The 23,443-nt window shown below is 39.7% G+C and overlaps 1 protein-coding gene across 1 annotated transcript in view; it reads left to right on the top strand.

The window, feature by feature from the left end:
* The first annotated feature begins 348 nt into the window (after positions 1–348).
* Positions 349–23,443, top strand: part of DNHD1 (dynein heavy chain domain 1) — a 101,665-nt gene continuing 78,570 nt past the window's right edge. Inside the window, exons 1-7 of the mRNA XM_043993814.1 lie at positions 349–415; positions 6,367–7,044; positions 13,819–13,831; positions 15,561–15,743; positions 18,536–18,739; positions 18,976–19,086; positions 21,335–21,491. Coding sequence (XP_043849749.1) covers positions 349–415; positions 6,367–7,044; positions 13,819–13,831; positions 15,561–15,743; positions 18,536–18,739; positions 18,976–19,086; positions 21,335–21,491 — 1,413 coding nt within the window. The remainder of the gene's footprint in view (positions 416–6,366; positions 7,045–13,818; positions 13,832–15,560; positions 15,744–18,535; positions 18,740–18,975; positions 19,087–21,334; positions 21,492–23,443) is intronic.

Below are 23,443 nucleotides of genomic sequence, written 5' to 3' on the forward strand. Positions count from 1 at the left end.
CCGGGATGATGGCTGTGGGCACTGGGATGGAAGCATTGTCATTCCCATCTCTTGGTTCAGAGTCCTGGACTGATTCCATTTGGGTATGAGGGGAGATGGTGGTCAAGGTCATGGGAGTACCCTGCAAGGTCATGGGAGTACCCTGACTAGCCCAGCATATGCTGCCTCCTGTCTCTCTTCCAGACTACTTTACTACTTAAGTCAGGCTGATTTACCTGCTCTGTGGGTGGTTGTTGGCTGGTAGTTTATGGGGATAGCTGGTCCCTTCTCTAAATGAGTTGCTTTCCCAGATGAGAATGATAATGATAGCTATAAGGAATGGTCTAGAAGCAGGACTGATGGTTGAGGATGGGGGTGGGGGAGGCAGAGTGCTGCCACTTCCAGGGCTCCTATGCTTATCTGCCTGTTGGTGATGGTAGGTTATAAAGTGGTGGTAGTGATGATGGTGAAGGTGGGCCCCTTCTTCACAATGATTTCTCCCTTTAGTGATTGCTTTGGGGGCTTGACTGGAAGCAGGTTTAGTGGTTTGGTGGATGCTTCTTTATGGAGATGAGGGAAATGGCTTTAATCACTTGTTCATTTGGGCCAAGATTGGTTATTTTAATGAATCTGCGTTCAGCTTCCTTTTGGTGTTGTTTTCATTTACATTATTGTAGTCAAATATATTATTCTTATGGTTCTTTTTTCTGCATCAATTCATACAAGTTTTCCCATATCCCTCTGAATTATATAATTTCTTTGTGGTTCAATAATATTGTGTTACATCATATTTCAGTTTGTTTAATCATTCCCCAATTACTGGGTATTTACTTTGTTTCCATTTTTTTTGCTCTTAAAAGTCCTGCTGCATCTATTTTGGTATAGATGCAAGCTTTCTTTTCTCTTTGACCTCAGAGTATTTGTTGTATGGTAGTAATGGTGACTTAAAGAGTATAAACAGTGACTTCATACATAATTCTAAGTTGTTTTATTGAATGATTGGACCAATTCACATTTCCACCAACAATGTATTAGTGTGCCTGTTATTGGACTTCTAACTTTCTAACCTTCTTGTAATGATGTTAACTTTTCTTTTATATATTTGACAGTTATATTAATTATGTCTTATAAATTTAATGTTCTCTTCTTGTTTCTCTTGTTATTATGCAGTAGTTTTTTTCAGTCATGTCTGATGCTTTGTGACCCCATTTAAGGTTTTCTTGGCAAAGATACTGGAGTGGTTTGCCATTTCCTTTTCTGGCTTTTTTTTAACAGATGAGGAAACTGAGGCAGACAGGGTTAAGTGACTTGTGCAGGATCACACAATTTGTAAGTGTCTGAGGCTGGATCTGAACTCAGGAAGATGAGTCTTCCTGACTCCAGGCCTGGTGCTCTATCCACTGTACCCTAGTTGCCCCCTATTCTTATATGTTTCACTGGGGTGGGAGAGGTGAGTCTAGGTTCTAGAGAATATGCCAAGGTAATACAAATTCTGACAGGTTTTATAAGAAACATCGTCCTGGACAAATAGCATTGACTATTGCTTTCTTTTATCATCTTTGACAATTTGAGTATGAGGGAAAGCAACAGAGTTGTTTTAATGTACATCTTATGTTAATGATATGAGTACGTTTTCATGTGATTATTGGTACTTTATGTTTCTTATTTAGAAAATATCTTTTAGCCATTTATTTATTGAGCATTAACAAAATGAAGAGATGGGGAAATCACAGATCCATCAGCGTATGTGTACCCTTCATTGAAAGTGAATTTTTTGAGAGACCACAATTGACTCCATTTCATTCTGAATTTTGTGGTACATAACCCTCCTTCCCCCTCCACACCATCATGAACAAGACCAGATACAGCATCCAGTGTCCTTCAGTGTCTCTTATCTCTTCTTATCAGTACGAAAATACTTAGTTGCAGAAAGTCGGGGATTTCTTACTCCTGAGAGTGTCCTTCTCCCTTGTCTGGCCTGACAGACTTTCTCTTTTATTTATTGAAACTAGCTCTTCTAAGAAGATAACTCCTCTATCTATTTCTTGTAGCAAACTGAATACATTTTCTTTTTCTTTTTTCTTTTTTTTTCTTTTTGCGGGGGTGGGGGAAGGGGGGGGGCAATGAGGGTTAAGTGACTTGCCCAGGGTCACACAGCTAGTAAGTGTCAAGTGTCTGAGGTCAGATTTGAACCCATGTCCTCCTGAATCCAGGGCCAGTGCTGTATCCACTGCACCACCCAGCTGCCTGAATACATTTTATTTTAACAAGTATACTATTTTTCTTTGTATGACCCTGTATTTTAATGAATAACTATCTTTTTTTTCTTAGTTTCATATAATGTATAAATATTGTTTGTTGAATCGTGAATGGCACATTTGCCATCAACTGCTGGTAGAGAATGCCACACTGAGTCTAATTAAAATTTGTTTCTCACTCATTCTGGCTCATTAGTATTAGCTAATCAAATTGCTAAGAAAATTCATGTGACATCTTCCATTGCTGTATTTTTTTTTTTAACAACTAGTAAGTGTCAAGTGTCTGAGGCCGGATTTGAATTCAGGTCTTCCTGGCTGCCCCCTCCATTACTGTATTCTAACTCTGAGTGATATCTCTGAGGATATTTTTTCTTCCTTGCTTCAAGATTTCTAGTTCAGTTTCCTACTTTTATTTTGTGCACTGGTACAGAAACATTTGAGGACGTTAATCTTATCGCTAGCCCCTTTGCCTGTCTTTATCTTTGGTGAATTGTACAGTATCTTGAGAGGCAGCATGGCATAGTGGTGATGGAACCAGGAAGACCTGGGTCTTTGTAACTTTGGGGAAGTCACTTAGCCTCTCAGTGCTCTAAGGAACTCTTTGAAATGATGTGTATTGTATGTTAGATATGTATTACACATATGTATATATAAACATATACATACATAGTATATAAAACAATACATGTTCCAAAGAATTTGCTGACCTGTAGCAGGATTTTCTTCTTCTGGGAGTCTGTATACTAGTGAAGTTATAGCTCTTATTCCTATTTCCCACTTGCTATTCCTACTATCACATAGCTGCTCTTCTCTCTGATAATCTACTTTAATTGATATATATGAACACTTTCCTCCCTCTCCTTTATTTTTTTGCCTTTTTGTTTTGCTTTTTGTTTTGTTTTTGTTTGTTTGTTTGTTTTTTGTTGAGCAATGAGGGTTAAGTGACTTGCCCAGGGTCACACAGCTAGTAAGTGTCAAGTATCTGAGGCTGGATTTGAACTCAGGTTCTCCTGAATCCAGGGCCAGTGCTTTATCCACTGCGCCACCTAGCTGCCCCTATTTTTTTGCCTTTTAATTATCTTTTCCATGCTTTGTTGGATCCACTCTGTCCTTGGCTTTAGAATCAAATCTTGTTTTACAACACCTTTCACTTAGGTACCTGTTCACTTACCACATTATATGTTCCCCCCTTTAAGGTGGCATTAGTGATGAAAAACTTCCACTTTCCTGACTAGATTTTCATAATCTTTAAAGATTCTTATCAGATTCCTCCTTTTGTTTTCCTGTGAATGATCATAAATGATTAATGGTCCTCAGATTTGACAAATCTTAGAGGTGCTCATTCTAAGAGGAAGCACATCTCTATCCTGATCTTCTTAGGTAGATAAATTGTTGCTTCCATACCTCTCAGCAGGGTATCACCAACTTCAGCATGACTCCTCTTCCATGACACTCTAACCTTTCCTATATGCTTATATGCTAGCTTGTATCATAGCCATTTGTGTTTATTACTTATTCTCTTAAATCCTCTCCCATTATATTATAATCTCCTTGAGGTGAGGGACCTGCGTAATTTTAAATTTTGTGTCATCAGTACCTAGCACATAGTAGATACTTAAGCAATGTTTCTCAAATGAATGAATGTGTAAGATAAAGTCCCAGCTCTCAGGCATTTTATAATCCAGGAAAGGAGGCAAGAGCTTAACAGGAAGGATCCGTGATATCATCAGCAAGAAAAACTCTTTGACTTAGGTAGATATTAGAGAGTTGCCTCAGACACATAGAGACTTATTGACTGCCCAGTGTCACATAGCTCACAAAAACATTGATAATAACATCTAACAATCATGTAGCACTTTCACGTTTGCAAAACAACTTTATAAAGGTTATATGATTTGATCCATATAATAATTCTGTGAAGTAGGTACTATTATTATCTCCATTTTACTGCTGGGAAACTGAGGCTGAGATTAAGTGATTGGTCCAGGTTCACCTAGGTTCATGCCTCAGAGGTAGGATTTTAATTCCGTAACACTTGATCTTTATCCTTTTTATGGCCTTGAGGTGAAGGTAAAATGACTGTTCAGCAGGCTCACAAAGTGATCTTTGAGTATCTATCTCCCAGGAAAATATAATAGCATTTCTCAGTTACTATTTCATGTGTTGTTTTTGTCAGTACATATTTATGAATCTTTTGTGTCTAGGGCGGTTTGGTTTTTTAGGGGAGAGAGGTGAAACCAATTAGAAACCTCTGGTTTTAGTGTAAAAGGACCTGCCCACTAAAAGGGGCCAGGATACATGCTCAGCTCTTGGGAAAATGCTCCAGTCTAGCAGATGTGGGATTCTCCCAATTATCCCTATTATATGAGAATACTTTTCATACAAGGCCATAAGAAGTGTAAAGACTAAGTGTTGTGGAAATTCAGGAGAGGGAATGAGTTGCTTTTTGTTGGGGGAAAATCAAAAAGCATTTTCTGAAGGAAATGACATTTGAAGTAGATCCAGATGAATGAGTTGAGATGAAAAAGAACCAAGAATTTTATTTTGGTTTCAATGGAGTATAGAGTAAATGGAGAAGAATAATGTGAGAGTGTGTTAAAGCTAGAAAGCTAGATGAGGTACAGAATATAGAGGATCAAATGAAAAAGATATCTTGTGTCATTCCTTCATAGCCTCTCTTCCTTCCTTCCTACCTGTCTTCCCTCCCCATCTAATTTCGCCTACTGCTTCGATGAGCTCCTTAGAGTCTCTTCTCTACCCCACTCTCCCCTCTACTCATACACACATTGTTCCTTCCTAAGCCTATTGGAAAGGGAAGAGAATTGAATACAGATTTCTCTTCTTGCCTTACATTAATGAGCTATCTCCTTTCTTTCTCAGGTCATTGCTGGAATTGGCAGAAAACTACTTCATGCTCCCTAAGGTGATGTGTATGACTGGACTGGGATATGTATGACTGCTCGATGGTGTGTGTGTGTATGTGTGTGTGTGTGCGCGCGCGCACGCGTGCATGTGCACACATGTACACATGCTAGCTGCTTGCCAGCTTTTCTGCTGTATGCTGAATATGATGGGTAGGGGTATATGTGTGTTCTGTATGTGAATGGGGCAGTGTGTGTGTGTAATAGGGTACTACTATATGTAAGTAGACTTGATTGGAGAAGCTTCTGTGAGACTGGTGAATGTATGGCTTGAATTGCTGTGTGGAGATGTGATTTAGGTGTATTGTGTGGCAGCAGTGTTTCTTGGGGCTGTGATAAAGGAAGGTCTGTGATTGGGGGTTGCTGTTGCTTGGAAATAGGCTCAGATTCTGCGCTGCCACAGGGGCCATGAGCTATCCTAGGACTTCTTCACCTAAGGAGCATGGTTTACCTTCACCTCCCCCATCCTCCCCTATACACTTTAATCAGGAGATTAGATCAGGTAAGAGGGGAAGGGATTGGGGGGAGACTGGAACCCCAGGGTACCAACATTATAATATCATTGAATCGGTTCCTTATTAAGTCTCGTGGGATGAATGGCTGGAGAGAGGTAATATGGTACTTTGGAAACTCATGGGGTGCAGGGGGCATGATATCTATTACAAACCATGGGGAGGCCCCGTCCAACTTCAGCACTGATTCCCTTTCCCCTGTACTATCTCTACCCATAAATATTGCCTTGTGTCTCCACAGTTCCAAGTCTTTTCCTAAATCACCTTGTTCTTGTGGAGAGGTTGGTAGATGGCTCCCAGACATTCCACATACCTTCCAGTTACTCAGGACTAGGCAATCCTTCACCTGGTGTATTCCCCTACTATCTTTTTTTTTTTTTTTTTTAGTGAGGCATTTGGGGTTAAGCAACTTGCCCAGGGTCACACAGCTAGTAAGTGTTAAGTGTCTGAGGTCGGATTTGAACTCAGGTCCTCCTGACTCCAGAGCCGGTGCTCTATTCACTGCGCCACCTAGCTGCCCCAATTCCCCTACTATCTTACTGAGTTAAGATGTACAAAATGGAAAGCAGGGAGACTTCTGAGACTTTTCTTTCATATCCCCATTTTGGAGTTCTTCTTACTCATCTCTTCTTCCCTTCCTGCTCTGCCCACTTTTCCTGCCTTGCCTCTCTTACACTCCTATACTTTTTCCCCCAGTGAAGCCAGTAGCCTGGGATTGGCAATCAAAACCAGAACTGTGGGCTCAGGCCATTCGTCATGAGCTCAATGCCCAGCTGCAGCATCCCCTGGAAGCAGGCCAGTCCCATGCAGTGGAGCTCCTTCTAGCTGAACTTCAGGTTCTTCTGGCTGCTGTGCTCCAGGATGGCAGTCCTGTGGCTTGGTACTACCTATATAATGTGTTGGCCTCTCTGTCACCGTACCGGACTCTGCTTTGTGGACACCTTGACATACTTCCTTTCTTGGAGCAGTTATATCTCTGGGCCCCTCAAATCCAGACGCAGCTTGGTGTGGATTTTCTGGAGGTGCTGAGACAGACCTTTCCCCCAGATACCTCAATGATGTCCCCATCCAGCCATACTTCCTGCAGACACCAGAAGAAGCTGAGAACACTGCCTTCTCAAGCTGCTCCAAGCCCACCATGCCCTTTTGTCCAGGCTGAACAAGGGCAGGAGGATAAGGATGAGAATGAGGATGAAAACTGCGTGTACCCTGTGACCCTCCCTGAGTTACAGTGTGCTCTGGGCATCGTGGGAGTGGATGTGGCCCAAGATGAAGCCTTCTGGATGAATGGGCTTGGTCTTTTGCCTTTGGCGTTAGCCACAGACATCCCTGTGAAGTACATCAGCAGTAAAGAGGAGGAAGAGGAGGAGTATCGTGATAGTAGTGCTAGGTGAGCAAACACAAAAACCTGGGAAAAGAGAGAGGAGTCAAGACCCTAAACTCTGGCTATCCTCCTTATTCTCCCTTTTTTTTCCTTTCTTCTCTCTCCTTTCCAGTCCCTACCCAACATAGTTGTAGAAACTCTGGCTGATTGGGTACTCTGGGTGAAGGTGGGGGAAGCTCTGGTTCCAAGCTCTCTTATTGATATAATCTCCAAATGTTTTAGCCCTAAGCCAACTTAATTTGTCACCATTTTTGCTTTTTGGCCCTGGGAATAAGGCCATCTTGCTTATTTTTTGTCCTCTACTTCTAGACACTCCTGGCACAATTTTTTCTCCTTGACCTACTTACTGTAGACTGAGACTACCAGACCCAAGCCAGTATTCATAACATATTGATCTCCTGCTTTCTCCACCTGAAATATTCAGTCAACCATGGGTACCTCTTGAGAAGTTTATTGCCCAGTCTTGGAATAAAACAGATGAGGGTTCAAGAGTGGAGGAAAAGGAAAGATGAGATGAAGTTCCAAGGGACTTCAGAAGATCAAGGAAAGACTCAGTGGGTTTGGAATTTGAGTGCTCTTCTTGTTTTAGCTCGAATCTGTAGCAGGTTCTGCCTGAGAAAGTCCTGGTCCCTTTTGTGTAGCTATGAGGTCCCCAATATCACCCATATGTGACCTGTTCCTTCCCATCCCCTAGAAAAAAAATATTACATTGGACCTTTGGCAGGAAGCTGCTAATTGTCAGTTAAAGGTTATTGAGAAAATTAATCTCACCTCATAATAAAAGTAGGAAAAACTGCTATAAATAAAATAAAACCCAACTCAGGAACACCTGTCAAAGCGAATAGATCTGCCATATAGCCAACTTATCTCAGCAGTTCATTGTGTAAATTGGCCACAAGAGCTACCAACAGGGAAGATTGAGGTTTCATTTCTAGCAGGGACGAAGAGCAGGAAGAAGCTTTCAGTGGCCTGCACACAGTGTGAGATGTTTGCTTTTCTGGCATGGCCAACTAAGTGCCCTCTGTGTTTAAAATACAGGCTAGTCTTGCTCCCAGAAGGGAAGATAGAGAGCTTAGAAAATGCCTTTCCATTCTCCAGGTTATCAGGAAAATGAAGTATTATGTAGTTGGAGGTATAGGAGTTAATCAGGACATCTCAAATCAATTGTTTTTTACCTTCCAGCCCAGTTGATAAAATTAAAGGAGTTAAGGAACTGGTAACACACAAGGCCGTGTTAAGATCTTAAAATGCAGAGGAGTGTTTTATACTTTGTTAACATTTTATGAGGAGTGAAGGTCTTAGCTTACACTTGGATCAGTGGATACTCAGCCATTGCTCTGCCCTTTGTGGCCTTTTAAAAGCAAGCTTGCCAGCTCTGAAGTCAGTTAAGGTAGCTCTGAAGAGTATTACCCAAGCCAAAGGAGAAAGCCAGCTATGGATTCAATAGAGAATTAGCACCTATTTATGCCCAGCATAAATAATGCAGCTTGAGGACACCATGAGAAGAACAGGGACCTATAGAGTCAGAGGGGTGAGTTGCCCTGACCACATTTACTATGTGTGTACCTTACTAGCAATCTAAACCATATGTATGCCCATTCTTCCCACTCATGATGTGTTTATTTGTGGGAGAATATATCCCAGGTCTGAGATGAATGTTTTTTAGCTTCTATCCTTTTTATTCAATGTCAGTAAATGCTTTTGCTTTTAGCTAATTGTGTCTACTGGATGATTATTAAAGGTAAAGAGAGCATTAGGTGTTTGTGAACTATAGTTTTAGGAGTTTGAACCTACAGAGCACCTTGAACTTAGGAGTATTTGCCCCACGGGGTACCCAACCTGCAATTATGAGTTAGGGGTACCCCAGAAGGGGAGTTACATTTTAAAGATATAATTTCATGTTTTCAATTCAATAAACATTAAGTACCTTCTGAAAGAAGAGCTTCAGGATAAAAATGATGAAGACAAGGATATGAAGAGGTAGGAGGGAATCCTTGAATCAGGAAGTTGGAGAGTAAAAATATATGACTCAGAAAAGAAAGGTTCACTGAATACTTGCAGGCAAATACTAGTCATAGTTCATCTATGTATGTATATGGTGTGTGTGTGTGTGTATGTGTGTGTATGTATGTGTGAGAGAGAGAGAGACAGACAGAGAGACAGAGTGGGAGGAGGAGGAAGAAGCTGTTTGTACTCTAGTAAATAATGAGTTCTTAGTTCCCATCAAGAGAATGGTTGTTTAAAGACTGGAGGAAGAAGAGTATTGGTGGTTTTTGACTATTGCTATTTGTTGTCCTGACATTAACAACAAAGAGGTCCAGTGTCTTCCAGAGCAGGTATCTAAGACATGATGGGAAATCTTCTAAGACTTGTCAAATTTAATGCTTACTACCCACTTTTAGAGATTAATCTGGTAACAAATTGTACCACTAGAAGGAACAAAGAAAGCATTTCAAGGAACTGAAATGGTAAGAAACCAAAGACCTTAGGGCATAGATGGTCTTTTTTTAAAATTACTGTTGCCAGTTGAAGTCGGGGGCTTTGAATGGATTCAAAAAGGTTAATAGCTAGTTTAGAAGATAGTATCTGAAAATGATTTTAGCTCAAAAGAAACATGAGATGTGTAAATTTCGTGACATCTCCACTCCAAATGTTCATATGGACTATTTATGAGCTGAACTGTGGTAGAGTCGTCTGAGCTCAACCACAGCTGGACCCCAATATAGTGATGTTATTTTGGTCTTCTTTGAGCATGAAGGACAACAACCAACCAACCATCTGAAGATGAAACTTAGATTTTGGACTACAGCATAAGTTATAGGTATATGGAGTGCATCTAATGAGAGATTGTAATTGTATAATTGTCTGAATTCTTAAAAATCTAATCAAAAGGATTTTAAATGGAAAAGAGAAGCTGTAGGGGAAGAAGAAAATCAGTAGAAACACTTCATATTTCATAGGATACAAAATCTAAGACCGGAAGCAAACATAAAACCAATGGTCTTAATTATTTTTGCAAAAATTCATAAAATATACTTAACAAACAAGATGACCTACAGACCTTTATGCAAGAAGATAAATTCTACTTCATAGGTATTAATGAAACTTGTCTGCATGGTGCAGGCTGGTCTCCTTCAAGGAAAAATAGATGAAGAACCTTGAGGGAATGCTGTTTCTTCTTCCAGGTTATTAGAGACAATGAAATGATCCTTAAAATATTAGAAGATATACTTCAGTGTGAAAAAATAAAGAAGTTAAAAAAGAATATGAAGAAATAGAGGAAAAATCTGACTTGCATTAAAAGGTTGGTGGTGGGAAGAATGTTATATATAGTTCAAGGAAGGAAGACACTGAAAAGAATATTTGGAGCTAAGTGCAAATTTGAGACTCTTCCTGAAGAGAGAAGGGAACTTGGTTTGAGAGAAAGCAATTGCTTGTCCTCAAAGAAATGATGAAGTAGCTACTAGGTTTTTCAAGTAAAAACTCATCCAGTAAGGGCCATTGGAAGAAGAGAAGAATAATAGAAATTAGTGAGTCTTTGCTGTGAGAATTATTGAGAAATCCATTTCACAACCTGATAAAGATATAGAGGTTTCCTGTTTTTCTAAATAATATATCCAAGATGTGACAGAGAACCTGCTAAGATTTGTCAAAACAGATGGCTACTACCCACTTCTGGTGATTCATGTGGGCAGAAAGGATATTGTCAGAAGAAACCGAAATTATAAAATCTTAGGCAAGAAAAAGACTATAACAGTACAAGTAGTGTTTTAATTACTCCTGCCCACTGAAGACAAATGATGTAGAAGAGAAAAGAGAATTTGATAAAATGAAAGTTAAGATGATGGTAGATAAATTTGGAATTTAGATTTCTAGAACGAAACATAGGAATATATTGACCTAAATAGCTTAAAATATTGGAATGAGAGACTCAAATAGGGATGGAATTTATCTCACAAAGATCAATAAGCACATATTTCACTGATAGTTTACAAATCTAATGAAGGGGGCTTTAAACTGAAGAGAAAGGAGGAGGGAGAAAACTACTTATGTAAAACCACCAAACTACTTATCTACATAACTACCTAGAGAGTAGTAAACAGTGTAGGAAGAATAATAGCAGTTGTGATGCTCAGAAAATTAGACAAAATCCAAGAAAGGATCAAGTAATAAAAATCCATGTGGTGCAGTAGGTAGAATGCTGGATAGAGTCAGGAAGGCCTAAATTCAAAAACTGCCTCAGACACTTAACTAGCTGTGTAACCTTGGACAAATCACTTAACCTTTCTCAGCTTCAACTTTCTGATTCATAAATGGGCTTTAATATTAGTATCTACCTCTCAGGGTCATTGTGAAGATCAAATGAAATAGTATATAACATATAACATAAAGGTCTTTGTAAACCTTAAAGTACTATAATAAATGCTAGATATATAGCTTTGTAGCTAAATAGCTAGCTAAGTGCTGCTGTGCAAGTGACTTCATCTTTCAGTGCCTCCCCAGCAACTGTCTAAGATAATGAGTTGTAGAGAAATTACCAGTTTACATTGGGGGGAGGGGTTCCACATTAGAAATTCCCTACAAAAATCAACTCACAGATTCATACAAAAAAAGTTATAGTTGCCAAATTTTCTGACCTGGAAGGGACCTCAGAAGCCATCTACTACAACTTCTCTTTCTTTTTCTTTTCTTTTCTTTTCTTTTTTTTTTTGCAGGGCAATGAGGGTTAAGCGACTTGCCCAGGGTCACACAGCTAGTAAGTGTCAAGTGTCTGAGGCCGGATTTGAATTCAGGTCCTCCTGAATCCAGAGCTGGTGCTTTATCCACTTCGCCATGTAGCAGCCCCCTAATCTACTACAACTTGAACATGAAGAAGAGTCCCCTCTACAATATCTCCAACAAGTGGTCTTTTACTTGAAGCCCTCTGGAATGGGGCAGCCAACCGCCTCCCAAAGCAACCCATTCTACCCTTGGAGAACGCTAATCATTAGGAAATATTTGCTTATATTGAATCTAAATCTGTTGCTTTGCAATCTCCTAGTTATTAGATATTGGGGGACCTGTGTCCTAGTGCTGATCTCCATGGAGTAATATTAATATTTTGGGAGCTGTGATAACAAAGCTCTAGCAAATAAGTACATGTGGCATTGTCCTGAGCCCCCATCTCTCTCCCAATTGGAAAAGAGAGTGCTCAGGAAGAAGCCTAATGAGCTTATATGAACCTAATTAATGGCAAGAAGGAAGTGTGTAAGGAAGGATTGGGAGTGGTGGTGGTAGTGTTGATATTGGTAGTGAACCCATATTATCCTCTTTCATATATTGCCCTTCAGATACTTGAAAGCAATTATCCTGTGTTTACAAAGTATTTTTCCAGTATAAATATTCTTAATTTCTTCATCCGATCCTATTATGATCTTTTGTTTGTTTTAATTTTTTATTTTCAGTTCAAAATTCATTCCCTCCCTTGACTCCCATCCTTGCCCATCAAGAAGGCAAGATTATACATAAGAAGTCATATAAAACACATTTGCACATTGACCATATTTAAAAACCCCCAAAAATAAAGAGAAAAAGATATGCTTCAGTCTGTACTCTTGAGTCCATCAATTCTCTATCTGGAGGTGGATAACTTTTTTCATCATGAGTCCTCTGAAATTGTTGTGGATCATTACAATGATATAGTTGTTAAGTCTTTCACAGTTGATTTATCTTCGTAATACTGCTGTTACTGTGTACATTGTTCTCTTGGACCTGTTCCCTTCACTCTGAATCAGTTCATATACATCTATCCAGATTTTTCTGAAACCATCCTCTTCATTATATGGATGGTGTGGTGCTGGCTGGTGGAGTACCTGTGTTTTCATGTTGTTAATTGTTAGGCCAAAATTAGCACAAGCATCAGAGAATAGATTCATACTTAGTTGCATCTCAGCTTCAGAGGCTGCATTGAGTGCAAAGTCATCTGCTAAGAAAAAATCATTCACCAACTCTACCTCTACTTTAGTCTTGGGTTTGTAGCCTTTTCAAGTTAAATAAATTACCATCAGTGTGGTTGCTGACCATGATCCTGTTTTTATCCTTATTGAAGGTATCTGACAACATTGCCAAAAACATCATGTTAAAAAGCATGGGAGCAAGCACATGGCCTTGCTTCAACTCCGTTGTTGACTGGGAAAGCAGGAGAGCATTGTCTGTTATCCAGAACGTAGGCAAGCACACCATCATGAAATTGTTATACAATACTGATGAACTTTTCTGGGCAACCAAATGTTGACATAATTTTCCAACTGTACTGGTTCTAGTGTCTTAAGTTAGATACTATTCTTCCTTAGGATGCTCATAGTGTAGTAGAGGTATAATACACATGCCCAAATAGCCATAATACAAAATAACCCATAAGAAGAGTAATAGAGGTGCAAACTCTATTCAGTTTAAGGAGGGCAAGATTATTTTACTTATTTTAAAGGATAGGTGAAGGGAGTTAATCAGGGACTACTTAAAATGTAGAAGGTAGCGTCTGAGTTAGGTTAAAATGTGGGTAGGTAATTCATATCTTTCAGCTAACTATGTGACTAAATGTATCATTTGTAAAAGTTTAACAGAGATGACAAGATTCTACTGTTCTTATTCTCTGTTGACTATAAAAAATATCTTATTTGGTTTGACAAAATTCTTCTTTGAAGTCCTTTAACTATCTTATGTACATGTGAAAATCATACAAGATTCCTTGAAAGCTGTAACAACAGGAGCTGACACAGATCCAGCCCCAGGAAGGCTGTGCCAAAGAAAGAGACCTCCAGAGCCTCTGAATTGGCTGCAGTGCCTGAATCTTCTGGAACTAAGCTCATGATCTGGTGAGAGGGCTGAGTAGATGGCTGGGGGGAGATTGCAGGTGTCTCTGCTGGCACTGAGGCACAACTCAGTTGTTTTACCCCTGCTGGGAACCAGGAAGCAGCCTTTAGTGGTGGTGGCCTAGGTGGGAGAGGGGTGCAGGCTTGCAGGAGCTATCACCCCAGCCAAACAAAAATTTTGTTTTCCAGTTGAAGAGCAAGTAGGCCTGGGGTTATTTACAGACCAGATGAGTGAAGAACCTGCCACTCCTTAAATTGTACCACTTTGGACCCCTTGAAGCTTGGGACAGTGCAGCCTGGAAGCAGTGCCCCACTTTAAGAAGGAGTTAAAAGTCAAGAAATAGGTGGGCAAAATGAGCAGACAGGGAAAGATGCAGATCATAAAAAGTTTCTTTGGTGACAAGGAAGATTGAGGTACACCCTCAGAAGAGGATAGCAACATCAGGGCTCCTACATCCAAAGCTTCCAAGAAAAATTTGAATTGGTCTCAGGCCATAGAAGTGTTCAAAAAGGACTTTGAAGATAAAGTAAGAGAGATAGAGGAAAAAATGAGAGTGATATGGGAAAGTCATAAAAAAACATCAACAACTTGAAAAGCTAAATGGAAAAGCTCTCTGAAGAAAATAATTGCCTAAGAATTAGGATTGAACAAATGGATGCTAATGGCTTTATGAGAAACCAAAACACAATAAAGCAAACCCAAATGAATAAAAAAATGGAGAGCAATGTGAAATATCTTCTTGGAAAAACAGCTGACCTGGAAAATAGATCCAGGAGAAAGCTGTAACAACAGAGACAATTCTGTTCTATGACTCTCTAATTATTAATAAAAATAAGACATAAAATAGGAAAGTGGATATGAATAGTGGGTGTTTGTGACTATCTTGGAAGATGTTCATTACAATCTTTTTTTTTTTTTTTGCGGGGCAATGGGGGGTTAAGTGACTTGCCCAGGGTCACACAGCCAGTAAGTTTCAAGTGTCTAAGGCCGGATTTGAACTCAGGAACTCCTGAATCCAGGACTGGTGCTTTATCCACTGCACCACCTAGCCGCCCCTGTTCATTACAATCTAAAAGGAAAAAGGATTTTCTATAGGACAGGGGTTCCCAACCTTTTTTGGTCCCTTTTTGCCCTTTAACTTACTTAAAAAAAATTTCTTTTTCCCCAATTACATATGTGAGTGTCAATATCTGTGTAGGTAAACCCAGATTCTCCTTATACCATTATCTCCCTGAAGAATTGCTCTACCAGTTCTTCCTCCTTATTGATCTGTACATCAAGGATGAGCATATAACCTCCCTCTGCCCTGATGGAAAATAATCAGCATAGCTTGGGCCTGAACTGTCTTCTTTTCCTTAGTAATTAATTCTAGGCATAGGGATCCTATTACCTTTCTTCTCTCCCTTTTTTTTGCCCTTTTCTTCCTTCTCTTTTTATTATATTATAATATAATGTTTTCTATATTATTATCTTGTTTTTGTTTTTGCAGGGTGATGAGGGTTAAGTGACACAGCTACTAAGTGTCAAGTGTCTTAGGCTGGATTTGAATTTAGGTACTCCTGAATTCAGGGCCAGTGCTTTATCCACTGCACCACCTAGCTGCCCCATATTTTCTATATTATACAGATAATGTTTTCTATATTATATTATACAGATACACACCTCAGCTATTATCATTAACTGTTACTGAAGAAAGGAGCTCTCGAAGGTCAAGTTCTGTCCACACACCTCAGACTATTCTGCTAAAGAACCAAATCATTTCTCTTCTTCGGAGGACCAAATACCTAACTCAGATCCACTTCATCTACCTCAATTTGGCTGCTACTCGGCATTTCAGGTAAGGACTTAGTTCCCAGGCACACCTAGTTCAGGCCTATGTACTCCAGGAACCCTCTTTCTTTGACCTCTTCCCTTTTGCTCCCTGCCCTAAGTCCTGCCTTCCTCCTTTGACTCTTTCTTTGTCCTTTTCCTCCAAATCCCTCATCCTATCCTTATCTGGCCTCCTTTCCTTGGCCTGGAATCCTAGCACTAGAAATTATTCTAGAGGTCATTTAGTCCAGCCTCCCTTTTTAGTGCAAGAATCCTCTTTGCTAATGTTTATCCTGCTTGTTTGAACAATTCCATTAACTTATCTCCCAAGGTAGTCTCTTCCATTTTTGGACAGCTGTAATTGTCAATACAGTATTTTTTGTATTGAACTAAAAACTTTCTCTCCGCGACTTTTCATTTATTGGGCCTAGTACTGTCTTGTGTTTCCTCCATTCAGCACCCCATATTTCCAGACTGACTTTTACATCCTTTCTGATGCCTTTTTGGATCCTTCCCGAGCATGAATCTTCTTGCCTGTCCTCATTCCTCAGCTAGGAAACTTTTAGTCTGTGCCATGGAAGACATAGTTCATATGACTCTAAGATAGAACCTAGTGGAGCAGCATATCACCATCTTCCTCTGGACTTACTTTACTTTGTCAATGTCCTTTCTAAAATACAACACTCAAAGCTGATTATAATACTCAGATTTGTCCTGAGCAACGTGAAGTCAAGTTGAACTATAACATTTCCTGTTTGGTTCTTGATATTATATTAATTCAGCATTGCATTTTTTGTTTGACACATCATCTTGTTGATTTGTTAAGCTCACATAGTTGAGTTATATAAATTATTGGGGAGCTGGGCTGGGTTTAACTAAATTACTGGGGGCCAGACTGGCTTTTTCTAAAATATTGCTACTTATAAATTAATGGCTACCGCACCCATTTTTGGCAGTAAGCATTTATTATTAAAGTATATTTAATGTTAGTAGAGTATTGACCGAGTGGCATTTAACACAAGCAGAAAACCCTCAGCTTATATTTGTAAGAGAGAGCACATGGCCCCAAGCAGAGCTCAGAATCCCTACATTACCTAAAAAGGAGAGCACTCAGACAGCTTTCCGAGCCTGGAGTGCAAGCCAAGAATGGCCTTCACCTCATGGTCTGAATCTTTTTTCCTCTTCCAATAGAGGTGGCTCTTACACACTGATCAAAGCTAATTGGCTAGCATCATTCAATTCCATTGGTTGACGTGACTTGAAGGTGGTCCATATTAAAATGAGCTGTATAGTGATGACATCAGAGTCTAGTGGAAGACAGAACCCTCTGAGACAAAGGTGTGTTCAAATAGATGTGGCTTGAGTCTATTCTCCACCTCGATTGTAAGCTCTGCACAGGATTAGAGCTCCCTCCTAAAAACTGATCTCTTAAGTGGGGGTAGGGTGTGGGGAATAGAAAGCCAACCAAAGACTGAGTCCTTCCTGGGTCCCCCCCAAAAAAACCATTATTGATAATTATTTTCTCACATAGTTTAATAAAACCCCAGAATTGTTTTGTAGCCATGTCTCTTATATCAGTTACTGATGGATCTATTTTTTTAAAGTGCAGTAACCTGATTAGAGAGACTAGGTGGTGCAATATAGAGAGCTGGGCTTGGAATCAGGACGAGTTGGGTTCAAACCTGGCCTCAGATACTTACTAGCTATGTGATCCTGGGCAAATCACTTGACTTCTGTTTGCCTCAGTTTCCTTACCTGCAAAATGAGGATAATAATAGCACCTACCTTCCAGAGTTGATAAGATGATCAATTGAAATAATAGTTGTAAAGTACTTAGCACAGTGCCTGGCACATAACAGATACTTAATTGTTTATTCTCTTTCCCTGTTCCCTTACCTATATTAAATTCTATTTGCTTAGATATAGTTAATCATTCTAGGCTCTAGAAATTTATTCCAATCTTGATTGTATTATCCAGCTGTATTGACTTTTGCTCCCATCAATACTACATTCTCAGATTTAGTAAACATGTATTCTAAGTATTAAAGTAATTGATAAACATGTTGAATGAAATAGGACCAAGGACATGTGTTAGGCCACTAAATACCTTCTTCCATGGTGACATCCATCACCATTCTTTGTATATGGTTGTGCTACAAATCTAAACAAAGCTACGAACTCACTATCTGCCCATCTTCGTCACTACCTCTTGCTCACAAGAATATTATGAGACACCTTGCTAAAATTTAGTTATACTATCATTTCCCTAATTAATCTCCTAGTCAAGTAAACCTATGCAGTTAGTTTGCATAAATTGTTCTTAGTGAATTCATGCCACTCGATTGTGATTACTCCTTCAAAGACTTACTAATTAATAAATCGCTTTATGAATTTACCAGACATCAAAAGTTTGTAGTTTCCAATGAAGGGAGAACCTTTGACTTTTTCCCATTATTTTGGCATCTTTCTTTCTTCATGATTTCTCAGCAGTTACCAGTGTGCTTCCAGTATCATATCCTTATGTTATCTGTGTGGGCCTGGAAACTAAGATTCATTTAAAATGATCCTTACTGTGATCTTCTCTCTCTTGGCTGCATTGTGGTTTTGGCTGTCTCTTCTGTTCTTTCCTCTTTGAACATTATAATTTCTTTCTCCTATTCCTCTTACTCTCCTCCTCTCATCCCCCTTTCCCCTACTTTTTTCTACCCTCTTACCCTCTCACCTCCTCCTTCTCTGTCCTCTTTTCCTAGGCAATACAACCCAGTTGTTGGGGTTGAGGGTATGTTTGTATGTTCATGGGTCAGAACATTCTCTTCATAGGCCATATAGCCTGACAGTGGTGCCACAGAACCGGGCAAAACCAGAGCACTACATCTTTTCTCCTTTTGGAGTCCTGCATGTTCATCCTGTGGAAGGCAGTGAATTAATAGCACTGGGTATCTGGCACCGGCATTCTGTGCTCTGGCAACAACTCCAAGACATCCCTTTCTTCAAGCATTATCTTGTGAGGAAGGCCTTTATTTGGTAAGTGTCAAGTGGTTGGGAGTGGATGAGTGAAGCAGCAGTACAAAGACAGGGGGAGGTGGTAGAAGGAATGGAAAAGATGGGTAAAGGGACAGGTTATGGGGAGATGAGATTGTGAATTTTGCTGTAGCCAAAGGGGACTTCAGTGGTGATAGAGAATTGTGGGATTAGAATAAGAGTCAAGAGAGGGTGGGTGGGAAGGAAGTTTGAAGAGAATTCTGACTTTTCATCTATAGCTGGAGGAAGAATGTTAAGTTGCAGGTGCTGAAGAAACGCCGGGATTTCCTGAGGAACTACCTACTCTTTGCTATACCCCACTTTGGGGTTTGTCTGCTCCACATTAACAGGTGGGATTTTCTTTCCTCTTATCCTCAGCCCTCTACCCTCACTATGCATGTGACAAAATGCCACATTCTCTACCTTTATCTGTCACTTTGTTAACACTTGAAGCAACAACAGCTTTTTTCCTGATTGTCAGCAGGACTATGTTCTGGACAATATATGAGGAGCAGGGAAAGACAAGTCTATCAATTTCCTGAGGGACAGGAGGCATGTCTCATTCAGATCCCTTATTCCAGTCCCTTCTCACTTTAGTCCCTCCCTTCTTTGCATTTCTAAGAAGTCTATCTTCTTTTTAGGCTTTTCTCTAATTTAATGGCCAGCCTTGGTTCAACATTTCTAGACCAGGCCTCATCACTGGGTCCTTCAGGATTGGCTAGTAGATCTTGAAGAGAGCATGAATGATGGATTTCCTGGCTGTTATAACTCAGGTCTCTCATCTTTTAGTCCATTATTTTTTCCCCACTCGGGCATCCAGATTTTACCCTTTCTTCATAGTTGGTTCAGTTCTTCTCTCTTGGCTCATGGCTTACCTAATACATAATCATCCTTTCCCATGAACCACATGGCCACTTAATATGAAATAAACAGATGGTGACTTCTTGATCACAAGATCTTCAGGAAGGATATATGCAGAGTGGGGAATTTTTCCTCTTTCCTTTCTCCCAATTTCCCAACCCCTCTTCTTTAGATTTGCTATCCTAGATTTCCTATTGCCTTTGTTCTCCTGCCTCCTTGAGTTTTACCACAAACTATCTCATCCTAATCTTTCCATTCCTTGCTCTTGTCTCTTTTTCCCCCAGCTGGGTTTCTATCAGGCTTTTCCTTTAAGGAGAGTAGGGTAGCCAAGAAGGGTCTGGCCCAATCTAGTGAGCATGTAGCGTTTTTGCCTCTCATAAGCAGCTAATCTTAAGAGGGAAAGCCTGTTGCTAGCCCTTCAGAGGAAGAAGTTAAGATAGGTCTTAACCTTTCTCTGGGGCCAGAAAGTAAGAAAGGAGTTTCCTTTTAAACTAAGCAATCAGTAAATCTCTAGTGAACACTTATTATGTGGCTGGCCCTATGCTAAGCTCTGTCATAGGAGAGAGGAAACTCTGTGGTCATTGCCTTTAGGGAGTTTAGTGTAGCTGTATGATTAGCCCAGGCCAAAGATGGTAACGCCTCATGCTAGCCTAGATGCACATTCTTTTTTTTAGCTATAGAGACTAGCAGCACTTTTCCTCAGCCACTGTTCTGCACCCCTCAGTTCTTGATCCTACTGACCCACTTTTCCCAATCACTATAGGTAACTTTTTGCTGAAGAAAAACACCAATGTTATGTTAGGCCAATAGAAGTCCAGGTACCAAAAAAAAGGAAGGAAGGAAGGGAAGGAGGGAGGGAGGGAGGGAGGGAGGGAGGGAAGGAAAGGAGAGGAGAGGAGAGGAGAGGAGAGGAGAGGAGAGGAGAGGAGAGGAGAGGAGAGGAGAGGAGAGGAGAGGAGAGGAGAGGAGAGGAGAGGAGAGGAGAGGAGAGGAGAGGAGAGGAGAAGAGAGGAGAGGAGAGGAGAGGAGAGGAGAGGAGAGGAGAGGAGAGGAGAGGAGAGGAGAGGAGAGGAGAGGAGAGGAGAGGAGAGGAGAGGGAAAAGAAAGAAAGAAAGAAAGAAAGAAAGAAAGAAAGAAAGAAAGAAAGAAAGAAAGAAAGAAAGAAAGAAAGAAAGAAAGAAAGAAAGAAAGAAAGACAAACACAAACAAAGGCAGGCATGGAAGCTAAACAGGAACTATTCTCCTATCCCCATATAAATCTTGGTTCATCCAAATCTTGAAAACTGGTAATTGCAGCTCAAGGAAGATATAACAAGATGAAAAGAGCAACTAGAAGGACACCTTGTGTGAGGTGACAATTCTGAAGTCTTAAGAATTGGAAAGGGGATGAACCAGACCACTTTTGAGGTTTGAAAGTGATTTTAGGACTGCCTTCCAAAAAAACAAAGTAAAATAGTACAAACAATTCACACTGGAGAGATTCACAGTATAAACCAGACTACTTGGGAGATGGTTCAGTTACCCAGATCAAGCAAGAGAAGAAAGATTTTGCAAGTTGTGGCCCTGATTTCTCAGAGGTTGCCCAAAACCTAAGAGATAATCGGGCTTAGGAAGGGATATAATTTCATAAGGATATTTAGAGAAGGGAAGTAGGAAGGCTGCAAATGGACCCTGTCCCTTTGTGTGCCTGGCCACAAGAAACTTTGATTCTAACATTCTGTGGGCCCTTCCTCCCAGGTTCCTGCAAGAGCTACACTCTGTTTCCTGGTTGCCCCAGGAAGAAAATCGATGTTACACACTTCCTGAGTTGCAACGAGCGCTGGCCAAGATGAATAGAGGGGCCTTGCGGGTGTTGCGACGTTGTCTCCGTTACTCTGCAGCTGTTCTCCAGCTGGTAGGCTTTCTAACCCCAGATAGATACCTCAAAACCATTCATGCTCTGTCCCCTAGGGCTGAAGATGATGGTGGTGGTGGTGATGATGATTGTATTTGTATAGTGATTTAAGGTCTGCAAAGTTCTTTACATATATCTCATTTTAGCTTCATAATAACCCAGGGGAGGTAGGTGCTATTATTATTCCCATTTTACTGATGAGGAAACCTGGGCAGACATGTGAGCAACCTGCTGGGGAGAAACTTCGATGTAGGGCTTGTATCATGGGCAGGGCTTTGACTTGGTGTTAGAAGGAGAGAAGGGAGCTACAAAAGATGTCTGATTTACCACCCATCCCCTTCCACTATCCCTCCATCCCTTCAGTTACTAGTTCACACAAATGTCATTCCCCTTCCTCTGGGTCATTCCAAATTCTTGTATACTCTTCGATTATACAAATGTTCTTTTAAAGTAATTTATTATGCACTTTAAGGAGAAACAAAACCAATCAACCTTACATATTTAATGATTTAAACATAAAAATGAATTTCCACATAAAAATCTATAGTACCTATTAATTACTCCCTCTCTATCCCATTCTGTTCTTTTTGTCCATTCTTGTGCATTTGTGTATATTTCACATATCCCAAATGTCTCATAGCTTAAAACTGCATTGTCAATACAGTTCTTTTTTTAACATTGAATTTTTATTTTATTTTTTCTCAATTACATGTAAACAAAATTTTTTAACATTCATTTTTAATGGTCGAATAGGCAGCTCTATTTATTTGTTACATTTTGAGTTCTGAACTATCTCTCTCCCTCCCTCCTTCCCCATCCTGCACCATTTGACATAGATATATCTATATCTATATGTATCTCTATCTCTATATCTACATCTACATCTATATCTACATCTACATTTATACCTACATCTATCTATCTCTATCTCTATATACTATACACACATACTATGCACACTTCTACTTATCAGTTCTTTCTCTGGAAGTAGATAGCACTTTCCATACTAAATAATTTGTAATTGTTTAGGATCACTGTATTGCTGAGAATAGCTAAGTTATTTCCAGTTTTTCATCATACAATATTGCTATTATTATGTAAATATTCTCCTGGTTCTGCTTGTTTCACTTTGCATCAATTCATGTAAGTCTTCCTACATTTTTCTGAAACCATCCTGCTTGTCATTTCTTTTTCTTTTTCTTTTTTTGGCAAGGCAATTGGGGTTAAGTGACTTGCCTAGGGTCACACAGCTAGGAAGTGTCAAGTGTCTGAGGCTGGATTTGAACTCAGGTCCTCCTGAATCCAGGGCTGGTGCTTTATCCACTGTGCCACCTAGCTGCCCCCGCTTGTCATTTCTTAAAGTTTGTTCAATTTCTTTTTCTAAGATGGGGTTATTTAAGCATTCCATTTCCTCTTCCCTTAATCTGGGTAGTTTACATTCTTGCAAATATTCATCCATTTCACTTAGATTGTCAGATTTATTTGCATTCAGTTGGGCAAAATAGCTCCTAACAACTGCTTTAATTTCATCTTCATTGGTGGTGAATTTACCCTTTTCATTTTTGATACTGTTAACTTGGTTTTCTTTTTAAAAAATCAAATTAATCAATGGTTTGTCTGTTTTATTGTTGTTTTTTTCATGAAAACAGTTTCTAGTTTTAGTTCAATGAGTTTTCTTACTCTCAATTGTATATTTCCTTTGATTTTCAGAATTTCTAGTTTGGTGTTTAATTAGAGATTTTAATTTGTTCTTTTTCTAGTTTTTTTTAGTTACACGTCCAATTTGTTGATTTGCTCTTTCTCTATTTTATTGATGTAAGCATGTAAAGATATAAATATTCCCTGGGAGCTCTTGAATCTGTCTATAATATTCCTAAAAGTTTTCATTTTGGGATGTCTTTCAGGAGGTAATCCGTGGATTCCTTCAATTTCTCTTTTACCCTATGGTTCTA

This window comes from Dromiciops gliroides, chromosome 3, assembly GCF_019393635.1.
Source record: "Dromiciops gliroides isolate mDroGli1 chromosome 3, mDroGli1.pri, whole genome shotgun sequence".
NCBI classification, from domain to species: Eukaryota; Metazoa; Chordata; class Mammalia; order Microbiotheria; family Microbiotheriidae; genus Dromiciops; species Dromiciops gliroides.